Source organism: Stegostoma tigrinum, chromosome 19 (assembly GCF_030684315.1).
Source record: "Stegostoma tigrinum isolate sSteTig4 chromosome 19, sSteTig4.hap1, whole genome shotgun sequence".
Classification (NCBI taxonomy): Eukaryota; Metazoa; Chordata; class Chondrichthyes; order Orectolobiformes; family Stegostomatidae; genus Stegostoma; species Stegostoma tigrinum.
In genome coordinates, this window is record NC_081372.1 from 60,390,957 (window position 1) to 60,404,152 (window position 13,196).

Consider the following 13,196-nt stretch of genomic DNA (forward strand, 5'->3'; position numbering starts at 1 on the left):
CTATCCCTAATCAATTTATTATTTTCTAGATGATTATAAACCCTATCCCTTATAACCTTTTCCAACACTTTACCAACAACTAAGGTAAGGCTCACTGGTCTATAATTACCAGGGTTGTCTCTACTCCCCTTCTTGAACAAGGGAACCACATTTGCTATCCTCCAGTCATCTGGCACTATTCCTGTAGACAATGACGAGTTAAAGATCAATGCCAAAGGCTCGGCAATCTCCTCCCTGGCTTCCCAGAGGATCCGAGGATAAATCCCATCCGGCCCAGGAGACTTATCTATCTTCCCCCTCTGTAGGATTTCTAATACCTCTTCCTTGAGAACCTCAATCCCACCTAGTCTAGTAGCCTGTATCTCAGTATTCTCCTCGACAACATTGTCGTTTTCTAGAGTGAATACTGTTGAAAAATATTCATTTAGCGCTTCCCCTATCTCATCGGACTCCACACACAATTTACCACTACTATCCTAATCTTACTTTCGTCATTCTTTTATTCCTTAAATACCTATTGAAAGCCTTAGGGTTTACCCTGATCCTATCCGCCAACAACTTCTCATGTCTCCTCCTGGCTCTTCTGAGCTCTCTCTTTAGGTATTTCCTGGCTACCTCGTAGCCCTCAAGTGCCCTAACTGAGCCTTCACATCTCATCCTAACATAAGCCTTCTTCTTCCTCTTGACCAGAGATTCCACCTCCTTCATAAACCACGGCTCCCGCACTCTACAGCTTCCTCCCTGCCTGACAGGTACATACTTATCTAGGACACACAGGAGCATTTCCATGAATAAGCTCCACATTTCTACTGTGCCCATCCCCTGCAGTTTCCTTCCCCATCCTATGCTCCCTAAATCTTGCCTAATCTCATCGTAGTTGCCTTTCCCCCAGCTATAACTCTTGCCCAGTGGTATACACCTATCCCTTTCCATCACTAAAGTAAACATAACAGAATTGTGATCGCTATCACCAAAGTGTTCACCTACTTCCAAATCTAACACCTGGCCAGGCTCATTACCCACTTCTAAAGCTCTTTACCCCAATGAAGGACTTTTGATGCATAGACAGCATTGCACTGTAGGAAACGTGGCTATCAATATATGAATCACAAGTTCCGCAGGCAGCAAGGTAATATGTGACTGGATAATCTGTTTTAGATGTTACTTTAGAGATAAAAGCAGACCCGACCAGTAAGTTCCCTCACTGCTGTTTGACTAATACCATGGAATCTTCTACTTTCACTGAGGATAGCAGGTTAGTGGCACTTGGTTTAGGATCTGATCTTAAAGCTGATAATTCCCAATATTGTGAGTCAGTCTGGACTGAGATTTCAATCCACCACTTTCTGACCCTGAGGCGGATGGACTACCAGTGAGCCACAGCTAAAATAAGGCGTCTCATTGACTGCAAATTCTCTTTCTTGCCTCTTTGGGTTCATTTAATCTTGCAGGGGTTGTTTGTTGATTTTCCCTGAGTTTTGTAAAAAAAAATTTTTATTCTAGTACATTGGTCCAGTGTGCCAGGTCAAGTACCTGGCAGGGAACAACAGAAACCATTGAGGAAGAGGCAGATGAAGAGGTCACTAAAGACGTTATAACTCCACAGCCTTACCACCCACCATCCTACAATACAACAGCAAACAGCTATAAATATCTTGACCTCCCTGAAGAGAACGCGTCTGTGGAATCAGATGAGGAGGTGTCAAAGATGAACCGTCAAACTCTTCTTAGCTGTGAGACTCATCTCCTAACAGCAAGTGATCTACTTCTGAACAGGTGAGAAGCCCTCTTTCTGTCATTATCGATTACAAATTATAAACTTACTTAGCATTTCCCATGGGGACTGTCGGCAAACGTGGAGTTACAGGACAGAGGGACAATGGGCCCCTGTGATTGAAAGATTATAGGAACGGGAGAGATTCGTTATAGGAGGATTGAGAAAAGGAAATGGTGGAAAAGAAAGAGTGCAGAGGATGGGAAAGGGGAGGAATGTGTTGCATGTTTGGGAAGAGGAGGTAAATGAAAAGCAGGAAGATGCATATAGGAATTGGTAAAATGAAGGGAACAGGGTTGGGAGGATATAGAAGAGAAAGAGGAAGGGGCAGATGAGTGACGTGGTAATGTGGGCAGTTTTAGGAAGCCATTTGCTGACATTTTAGTATTTTTCCAATGTAACTTGAGTGGCTGTTACTCTGCACTAATTCATTGGCAGCAAGATGCTTTGTTACTTTGAGGATTTAAAAGGGGTTTTATAAATATAAATCTTCCTTGGCAGATTTGCCTTCCTTCAAGCGAAATTATGAATTGGACAGATTGTTGAACTCTTTGTGCCATTAAGTCTTTAATTTCCTGTGAAATAGTCAGTTGGTAGATCAGAAATGGTATTGCTGTAATGTTTGTTGAAGATTTTAGTTTTGCACGAATACCAGCGTAAAAGGCATAAGTTTACCATCATATAAGATGAGAGTCCTGAAAAGTGGATTGTAATTGGTGGGGGCATTGCCATGAAGAATGCACCAGTTAGAGACAGTTAATTGCCAAGCTTCAGTAACTTCCAGGTTCCATTTGCACAATCCACACTGTCTCAACATTGGAGCCATTCGCATGAGGATGCATTTACAACATGGTAGTAAAAATGTAAAAATAAGAATAGTAGTTATTTTAAAGCTGTATCTTCCTTCTTTCTATATTCTACACCCTAATGGTCAACACTACCACACTTGAAGACTATTGGGAGCCTGTTATAACAGTATAATATAAGTCATTATATCGATGAATATACAAGTAAAGTTTTATTACAGCAAAATAGATGGTCAGTATGTCACTCATCACCAAGTTGGTAAGACGACAATCTTTAGTATTAAACTAGATTCCTATCTTGTTTCAGGGTGTTCCATGATGTTGAACTGGAAGAGTCGGACAAATTCTACCGCAGTTTGCCTCATCTCCTGAAGCTGCTGTTTGCCTTGTATGACACCATGGTGTCCCAGTCTGACATGTTGTGCTACTTTGTCATGATCCTCAACCATATGGTCTCAGCCTCAGTGCTCACCATGGTCCTACCCATCCTTGTCTTTCTCTGGGCAATGCTGTCAGTGCCTAGACCCAAGAAGCGTTTCTGGATGTTGGCTATCCTGTACACCGAGGTAGGATTGGGAAAATTGACTCGCAGGCAAGGGATATGAAGTTCTTGAAACATTGAGCAGTTCTTGTGGAATGACGTCATGATTCTGAAAGGGTTGATGTTGAAGTCATATAACTCCAGTCCTTGGCTGGTATAACTTAGTCCTGTATGAGGTGCCAATGGAGTCACAAGTCACATACTTTGTCTTTGATACTTCTCATTGTGCCGAACTGGGTCTTGTTAATTGTAGCCTTTGTTACCGTTAAATATACTGCACCTGAGAGGAGGCAATGGTCTTGTATTAACACTGATGTTCTGAGGACCTGTGTTCGAATCCCGCCACAGCAGATGGTAGAATTTGCACTCAAAGTATCAGAGTTAAGAATCTACTGATGACCATGAAAACACTGTCATTTGTTAGAAAAACCTACCTGGCTCACTAATGTCCTTCGGGGTAGGAAATCTGCTGTTCACTTCTGTTCTGACCTATATGTGACTCCAGACCCACAGCAATATGGTTGACTCTCAAATGCCCTTTTTCCAATTAGGGATGGGCAGTGAACAATGGCCTGGCCAGCAACACCCATATCTTGTGAATGCATTCAAAAAAAAACCTTGCTATCAAAAACAAGGGCCTCTTCTTGTTAAGACTCTATAGTGGCCTGTCCTCTATCCCTGATCATTCAACAGGCCCCATGACTCAGCATTGAAAGGATATAGCAAACTAACCTCAGCACAACCTTGAGTAGCCAGACATTACAAGGTACTGGCAAGGGTAGTATCTGAAAATAACTGTGCTGATTTGAATTCTGTTTGGTCCTGAAAAACAGACTTTTGATGGCAAGTGGCTTTAGCTATTTAAGAGCATTACTGCTTTAAGGAGACACCTAGACAGGCGGCCTGCAGCTGAAATGTGAAATTTGACAGTCTGCCGTAGTTGGAGGAGCAGGAGCAGTGTGAAAACAGTCTTGCAAAGAGGCTGAGATAACAAGGTGTGGAGCTGGATGAACACAGCAGGCCAAGCAGCATCAGTGGAGCAGGAAAGCTGACGTTTCGGGCCTAGACTCTCCTTCAGAAATCGATGGGGAGGAGCTTCTGAAATAAATAGGGAGAGAGGAGGAGGCGGATAGAAGATGGATAGAGGACAAGGTAGGTGGAGAGGAGACAGACGGGTCAAAGAGGCGGGGATGGAGCCAGTAAAAGTGAGTGTAGGTGGGGAGTTAGGGAGGACAGACAGGTTAAGTGGGCGGGATGAAGTTAGTGGGTAGGAGGCGGGGTGGGGCTTGAGGTGGGAGGAGGGGATAGGTGGGAGGAAGAAAAGGTTAGGGAGTCAGGTACGAGCCGGGCTGGTTTTGGGATGCAGTGGGGGGAGGGGAGATTTTGAAGCTTGTGAAGTCCACATTGATGCCATGAGGCTGCAGGGTTCCCAAGCGGAATATGAGTTGCTGTTCCTGCAACCTTCGGGTAGCATCATTGTGGCAGTGCAGGAGGCCCATGATGGACATGTTGACTAAGGAATGGGAGAGGGAGTTGAAATGGTTCGTGACTGGGAGGTGCAGTTGTTCAGTGCGAACCAAGCATAGGTGTTCTGCAAAGCAGTCCCAAGCCTCCGCTTAGTTTCCCTGATGTAGAGGAAGCCACAGTGGATCCAGTATACCACATTGGCAGATGTGCAGGTGAACACCTGCTTGATGTGGAAAGTCTTCTTGGGGCCTGGGATGGGGGTGAGGGAGGAGGTGTGGGGGCAAGTGTAGCACTTCCTGCAGTTGCAGGGGCAAGTGCTGGGTGTGGTGGGGCTGGAGGGGAGTGTGGAGCGGACAAGGGAGTCACAGAGAGAGTGGTCCCTCTGGAAGGCAGACCAGGGTGGGGAGGGAAAAATGTCTTGGGTGGTGGGGTTGGATTGCAGATGGCGGAAGTGTCGGAGGATGATGCGTTGGACCCGGAGGTTGATGGGGTGGTACGTGAGGACGAGGAGGATTCTGTTTTGGTTATTTTTATTATTGTGGGGAAGTGGTGTGAGGGATGAGTTGCGGGAGACATGGTCGAGGGCATTATCGACTACTGAGTGGGGGGGTTTTGCAGTCCTTGAAAAACAAGGACATCTGAGATGTATGGGAGTGGAATGCCTCATCCTGTGAGCAGATGCAGTGGAGGCGAAGGAATTGGGAATAGAGGATGGCATTTTTGCAGGAAGGTGGGTGGGAGGAGGTGTATTCTAGGTAGCTGTGGGAGTCGGTCGGCTTAAAATGGATATCAGTTTCTAGGTGGTTGCCTGAGATGGAGACAGAGAGGTTCAGGAAGGGGAGGGAGGTGTTAGAGATGGTCAGGTGAACTTAAGGTTGGGGTGGAAGGCGTTGGTGAAGTGAATGAACTGCTCGAGCTCCTCGTGGGAGCACAAGGTGGCACCGAAACAGTCATCAATGTAACGAAGGAAGAGGTGGGGTTTGGGGCTTGTGTAGGTGCGGAAGAGGGACTGTTCCAGGTAACCTACAAAGAGGCAGGCATAGCTTGGGCCCATGCGGGTACCCATGACCACCCCCTTTGTAGGAAGTGGCTGTTACCTCCGAGCTTGTGAGTGGTGTGGGAAAGGACAGCATGGCTTAGGGAAAGATCGATAGGCACAGGGAAGGGGCAGAGGCCATAGAGAGGAAAGCTGTGCAGATGAAGGCATCAAAACTAAAGTCAAAGGCCCCAAGGGGTTTGGAGGGAAGCTATTACAAAGACGAGACCGGAAAGGAAAGGGAGTGAAAAGAGAATTGTCACTTAACAGAACTACAAATATGAATAGACTCCACTGGGCACAGCTGCAAGGGACAGAATAAGCACCAGAAAAGTAATTTAACCAGACCCACAAGAGGCATGGCTGCAGATTTTAATTGAGGGGATAAGAGGCCAAAATTAGAAGAATTGGAAATATGAGCTTAACAGAAGAACATAGAACAATACAGTGCAGAACAGGCCCTTCGACCCTCGATGTTGTGCCAACCTGTGAACTAGTCTAAGCTCATCCCCCTACACTATTCCATCATCATCCATATGCTTATCCAAGGACTGTTAAATGCCCCTAATGTGGCTGAGTTAACTACATTGGCAGGCAGGGCATTCCACGCCCTTACCACTCTCCGAGTAAAGAACCTGCCTCTGACATCTGTCTTAAATCTATCACCCGAAAGGGATTGGTCTGTGTGGGATGCTCTGAGGTTCGGTGTGAACTTGTTGGGCTGAAGGGTCTATTTCCACACTGTAGGGATTCTATAATTCTAAGTTTGAGCATGTTTAAACTGTTAGAAGATTGAGAGATTCAGGACTTAAACCATAATTTCAGCACAATGTGTTATTGAAGCCCTAACAGAAGACCTTCATTAACTGTGCACTAAACTGCTGATTCCATCTTTCTCCACAATGTGGTCAGTATTCCACATCAACCATGGTGTCCTCTGATGAATTGTGGGATTGCTCATGAAGGATTGTCTGTGGCTGTCCCTTATTCACCACTGCACTGTCATGCGTACAAGACCTGCAACCCTTTCCAGTTTGGTATCTCCTCATTCTCAACTTAAATTCCATAAATTGTTAACTCTCCCTGTCTTAAAACTACTTGTTCTCTGCAATGTTTCACTTGCTACAATGACTGACTTCATCCTTTAGGTGTATCATGAGAGTATTAAGGAGTTTTGGAGCAAAAATTGGCTAATGCATGTGATCAACTATGATCTAAATTGAAGGGTAGAATAAGATTGAAGAGTTTAATGGTTTCCTTCTATTCTTGTAAGAAGTCGGGACACGGAGGATCTGAGTTGATTTGGAATTCATCTTAACCAATGAGATTCAAATCTGTGTTTCTTGACTTTTTTCCTCCATTAGTTCTTCAGCTGTCAACATCCCTGGTGATGTCAACATTGATTACCCATCCCTAATGCCCCTTGAAAAAGTGATGGTGAACTACCACGGGCCACATGGTGTAGGGACACCCACAATACTTTATTCTATAGTAGTTTGAAACAAATGAATGTTTCAGCCATTTCAGAGGGCAGTAAAGAGTTAACCAGAATGATGTGGATGTAGAGTCACATACACGGCAAATCCAAGTAAAGAATTTCCTACTTATCCCGAAAAACTTTAGAGAATCAAATGTTTTTATTTTACAAAAATCAAGTACTTTCATGATCATTATTAAAGAAGTCATTGTTTTATCCCAGATTTATTTATTAACAGAGGTTTTCAACTTCCCCAGCTGCATTTTTTAGGATTTGAACTTGTGTTTCAGGAGTATGAGGCATGGTCCTCTGGATTCCAGTCTAGTGACTTGATTGAGATGCTCAGACCTGCCTTAGTGCTGTAATATGATAGTATCACATTTGAGGTTACAGCTAAATCAACCATGATAGTATTGAAGGCTCAAGGGGCTGAATGGCCAACTCCTGCGCCTTAGTGGTATGTTTGTGTTGTTCATTTTCATAAAATACACCAATAAATGATGATTAACATGAACACTGTGCCCGCTGGGTTAGGTATCAATAACCACATACTCATCATGTTGCTGACATGGTATTGCCTCAGCTTCAGGAGGTTGTCTGTCACTGCACTGCAATGTCACATCTTTGCTTCTCTCTGTGGGTCTTGCAAATGTGATGCTATCCTTTTACAGCACTTAGGCAGATCTGAGCATCATAGTCATGCCCCGGACTAGAATCCAACATAATCCATATATGATTATTGCTTTATCTAACCCAGTGTCCATGCCATTCATCATGTTGGTGTATTTTATGAAAACGAACAACACAAACGTACCACCAAAGCACAGGATTTGGCCATTCAGCCCCTTGAATACTATCATAGGTGATTTAATTGTAACCTGAAATTCACATGCACCCCTAACACTTATGACTGTATCTAATGCTGCCTTAAAAATGTTCAAAATCTCTACTCCCACTCCCTTTTCAGGAATAGACTTCAGTACCCTCAAAGATGAAATGTTCACCTCATCTCCGACTGAAATGAACAACCCCTGATTTTTAGACAGTAGCCCATAGTTTACTTTTCCCCACGAGAGGGAATATCCTCACTGCATCCATCCAGGCAAGGATTTTACCTGCTTCAAGCAGCTGAATATATTACCTGCTCCAAAGGTAAAAGGCCTGACTGATACAATGAGAAACCAGTTCAAGGGGCTTCTTCATTCTGCCCTATTGCTCTTCCACTAGGAACTGCAGATGCTGGAGAATCTGAGCTAACAAGGTGTGTAGCTGGATGAACCTGGCAGGCCAAGCAGCATCATAGAAGTAGGAAGGCTGACATTTCAGGCCTAGACCCTTCATCAGAAGTCTGAATTCTGAAGAATTTCTGATAAAGGGTCTAGGCCCGAAACGTCAGCCTTCCTGCTCCTATGATGCTATTGGGCCTGCTGTGTTCATACAGCTCGACATCTTGCCATCTCTGCTCTTCCACTGGAGCCTTGTTAAAAGCTGTGCTTGAACTGGGAATTTAAACTATAGCTACAAACAAAATTAGATTTCCACAAAATAAAACTTCTGACCTTCTTATCCAAAACAGCACACATTTGGTCATAGATAATGGGAACTGCAGGTGCTGGGGAATCCGAGATAACAAAGTGTGGAGCTGGATGAACACAGCAGGCCAAGCAGCATCTTAGGAGCACAAAAGCTGACGTTTCGGGCCGAGACCCTTCAGCAGAAAAGCGGGGTGGGGAGAGGGTTCTGAAATAAATAGGGAGAAAGGGGGAGGCGGACCGAAGATGGATAGAGGAGAAGATAGGTGGGGAGGTAGGGAGGGGATAGGTCAGTCCGGGGAGGATGGACAGGTCAAGGGTGCAGGATGAGGTTAGTAGGTGGGAAATGGAGGTGCGGTTTGAGGTGGAAGGAGGGGATAGGTGAGAGGAATAACAGGTTAGGCAGGCGGGGACGAACTGGGCTGGTTTTGGGATGCAGTGGGGGGAGGGGAGATATTGAAGCTTGTGAAATCCACATTGATACCATTGGGCTGCAGAGTTCCCAAGTGGAATATGAGTTGCTGTTCCTGCAACCTTCGGGTGGCATCGTTGTGGCACTGCAGGAGGCCCATGATGGACATGTTGTCGAAGGAATGGGAGGGGGAGTTGAAATGATTCGCGACTGGGAGGTGCAGTTGTTTACTGCGAACCAAGCGTAGGTGTTCTGCAAAGCGGTCCCCAAGCCTCCGCTTGGTTTCCCCAATGTAGCGGAAGCCACACTGGGTACAGCGGATGCAGTATACCACATTGGCAGATGTGCAGGTGAACATCTGCTTAATATGGAAAGTCATCTTGGGGCCTGGGATGGGGGTGAGGGAGGAGGTGTGGGGGCAGGTGTAACACCTCCTGCGGTTGCAGGGGAAGGTGCCGGGTGTGGTGGGGTTGGAGGGGAGTGTGGAGCGAACAAGGGAGTCACGGAGAGAGTGGTCTCTCCAGAAGGCAGACAAGGGTAGGGATGGAAAAATGTCTTTAGTGGTGGGGTTGGATTGTAGATTTGGTCATCTTGCTTTGTGACTGACCATCTCCATTGATAAATAACCCCACCACACCCACATACTGAGAGTGCTAGCACTACAGCAATATTCCAGGTCTTTATTTTACCATTGAGACTGCCTCACATGGTTCCCTCACTGCTGCTGCCATTCTTGTTAATCTTACAGGTACAAAGAGTGGTACAATTGTTTGTTATAGTGTGTGTTATTAGTTGTTAAATTTATACCATGCTTCCTCAGATCTCCATACTGAGTGTGACTGTCGTTCACTTTGTGAAGCTTTCATTGGCCATTGGCCATTTCCCAGTAAGGGCCATACCACTGGCCCTCCCCAGCGTATCAAATATCTCACTATTGTTCACTCTTGTTCCTGTCTCTACAGATCACTGTTGTTGTAAAATACTGCTTTCAATTTGGATTTTTCCCCTGGACCAGCACCTCCTATCAAATGTATTACTTTAATCAGCCATTCTACCTTCCCAACATCATTGGCATTGAGAAAAAGGATGGCTATGTGCACTATGACCTTATCCAGTTGCTTGCTCTGTTCCTGCATAGGTCAGTCCTCAAGGTAATTGTGCAGATCTATCAAACCTCTTCATTTATTGGAACACTAGTTTATCCTTTGTTTAAAAATATTGCATTTACTACACCTCAAATTGTCACATTTTGGAAAAAGCCACTCCCCTGGGATTTAGAATGGGGGGTGTGGGCACAGATTCCATGATTACAATGTATTGATGAAAGAGTCGGTTTCCCTGACACTGAGTTCTGAAGAAGTCATTGGACTTGAAACATTGACCTTTCTGTTTCTGTTTCCATAGATGCTGCCAAACCTGCTGAGTTTCTCCAGCACTTGCTGCTTTTATTGAATGTAAGAACGTAAGAACTAGGAGCAGGAATAGGCCATCTGGCCCCTCGAGCCTGCCCTGCCATTTAATAAGATCATGGCTGATCTTTTTGATACTCAGCTCCACTTACCTTCCACTCACCATAACCCTTGACTCCTTTAATGTTCAAAAATGTATCTAGCCTTGCCTTAAAAACATTGTGAGGTAGCTTCAACCGCTTCACTGGGCAAGGAATTCCCCAGATTCACAACCCTTTGGGTGAAGAACTTCCTCCTGACCTCAGTCCTACATCTGCTTCCCTTTAGTTTGAGGCAATGCCCTCTAGTCCTAGTTTCACCTACTAGCGGAAACAACCTCCCTGCCTCCACCTTATCCATTTCCTTCATAATCTTATGTTTCTGTAAGATCTCCCCTCATTCTTCTGAATTCCAATGAGTTTAACCCCAATCTACTCAGTCTCTCCTCATAATCCAACTCTCTCAACTCTGGAATCAACTGAGTGAATCTCCTCTGCACCCCCTCCAGTGCTAGTATATCACTTCTCAAGTAAGGAGACCAAAACTGCGCACAGTACTCCAGGTGTGGCCTCACCAGGACCTTCTGCACACTTTGCTCTACCACTCACCTTAGTGTCATCTGTAAATTTTGACACACCAACTCAGTCCCCAGGTCCAAATCATCTATGTAAATTGTAAACAATTGAGGACCCAACACTGATCCCTGAGGCACACAACTAGCTACTGACCGTCAACCAGAAAAACACCCATTTACCCCTACTCTTTGCTTTCTACTGGTCAGCCAATCCTCTATCCATGCCAATACATTACCTGGGCTGCTTTTGTAGTTTGTTTTCTAATCAGCGTTTGAGGATATTAATGCACACCTCTGGAGCAGGATGGACTGGAACTTTGGCCTCCTGGCCCAGAGTTAGGAAGTTACCATGGTGCCAGAAGAGCCACCTAGCCTGTTATTTTATGCTGGCTGATATTAACTAAAACTTTAGGCTCTGGTGGCCCTCGTGGGAAATAGCTTTTCAGACACTTGGGGTTTGTCATTCTGCGTTGCCCTTCCCTGTTCGAATCTACAGGCAGGCTCGATTACAGCAGAGCAGTAACTTAACCTTTAAACATACGTAAAATTGTTCCAGCCCTGCAGTGTTACCAACAACCACTTTGTGGATTTTGGCTCCGTTGATAACTGTAGGAGAGTTTGGTCATTGAGTTCAAAGTCCACATGAGCCCTGACTCAATTGGAAAGTGTGTACCGATAATCCAGTCCCACTGTTTCAGTAGGTGTCACGAATGTGTAACCACCCAATTAAACCAAAAACATGATCAGTTTTCCTAACTGACTACTATTCAGGACTAAAGTAATTTGCTTTTCTCTAATGACTCAGCGTTTGGCACTGCTGCCTCAGCACCAGGGGCCTGGGTTTGATTCCAGCCTCAGGTGACTGTCTGTGTGGAGTTTGCACATCCTCCCTGTGTCTGCGTGGGTTTCCTCCGGGTGGTCTGGTTTCCTCCCACAGCCCAGAGATGTGCAGGTTAGGTGGATTGGCCATGCTAAATTCCCCGTAGTGTCCAGGAATGTGCAAGCTGATCAAACTGTTTTGACCTATTCGAACAAGTTTTTTGAAAAAAATAGATTTCAAAGCCACAGCTTGGTCCAAGTTTGAACGTTTTATTATTGAGTTGTAATGTTACCTTGTGAAGTGTTTTTTGTTCAGTGGATTATTTCATCCTCAAGTTAACCTGGCCCCTCAAATTTAAGGGCTGTCAAGTTTTTGGCATTTCATAATTATCTGACAGAGGTAGTGGATCATTTGTAACAAATTTTCAGATCGTTCATGGACTTTGTTAAGAAGCTTGTTAATTATACATTAGTTATTTAGACAATAAAGAATATAGAACCCATGATAATTGAGGATGGTTCATTGATGCCAGCCAATGACAAAGCAGTTGGCATGGAGTGTGTCAATCTCATTCAAGTTGTGAAGGCAGCTTCCTGCTCTTGTGCCAGTGTTAAGGAACCCTCCCCTGAAACTTTCTCAATCTCGTCTGATCCACTTTCCGTCTGAAGAAGATACTCCCTGAGGAAGACTGGTTCCTACAAGGGCTGCCTGTTGAGGACTGCCCTTTGACCGTGATCATTTGTTGATGCTAACAGTCTACACAATGTTTGTGATTTGTCTGAATCCTTTTAACCAACCATTCCCTGCCCTCTCACCTAGATCTGAAAGTTAATTTTCATTCTTTTTATTCACAAAACTCTTTATTTTCCTAAACATTGCACTGACAATAGGATGCTAATGGCACCAGATTGTTCCTTTAGTGACTGCTCAATGCAATGTGGTAGCTTTTTTGAGCTTTAGCATATCTTTGTTTTGTCATTGTTATTAGAAATTGTGACCAGTTGCATGGGAATTCCTGCTGCAATGAAAATGTTAAAGAAAACATCAGTTTTGAAGGGACCACAATTTCTAACAGGATTTGATCCATAGCTAACTATAACAAGCAATGCTTGTTTGGTCTGTTTCTTTTACCACAACCTGTTCCATAGTCCTCAAGTCATTTCTCGCTCTCAATTCAAAACCAATTTTTAAAAAAACTAAAAAATAATGAAAATCAGTGAGGGTTCGGACATGCCTCGATCCCCAAAGACAAACCTCCAAAGACAAATTGCCATTTCTAAAGAAAACAGATTAGTAATGCTTATACGAT

The 13,196-nt window shown here is 44.5% G+C and overlaps 1 protein-coding gene across 1 annotated transcript in view; it reads left to right on the forward strand.

Annotated features, from left to right (window-relative positions):
* LOC125461205 (piezo-type mechanosensitive ion channel component 2-like) overlaps positions 1–13,196 on the forward strand; it is a 205,327-nt gene that overhangs the window by 146,793 nt on the left and 45,338 nt on the right. Inside the window, exons 38-40 of the mRNA XM_048549712.2 lie at positions 1,504–1,776; positions 2,888–3,146; positions 10,008–10,196. Coding sequence (XP_048405669.2) covers positions 1,504–1,776; positions 2,888–3,146; positions 10,008–10,196 — 721 coding nt within the window. The remainder of the gene's footprint in view (positions 1–1,503; positions 1,777–2,887; positions 3,147–10,007; positions 10,197–13,196) is intronic.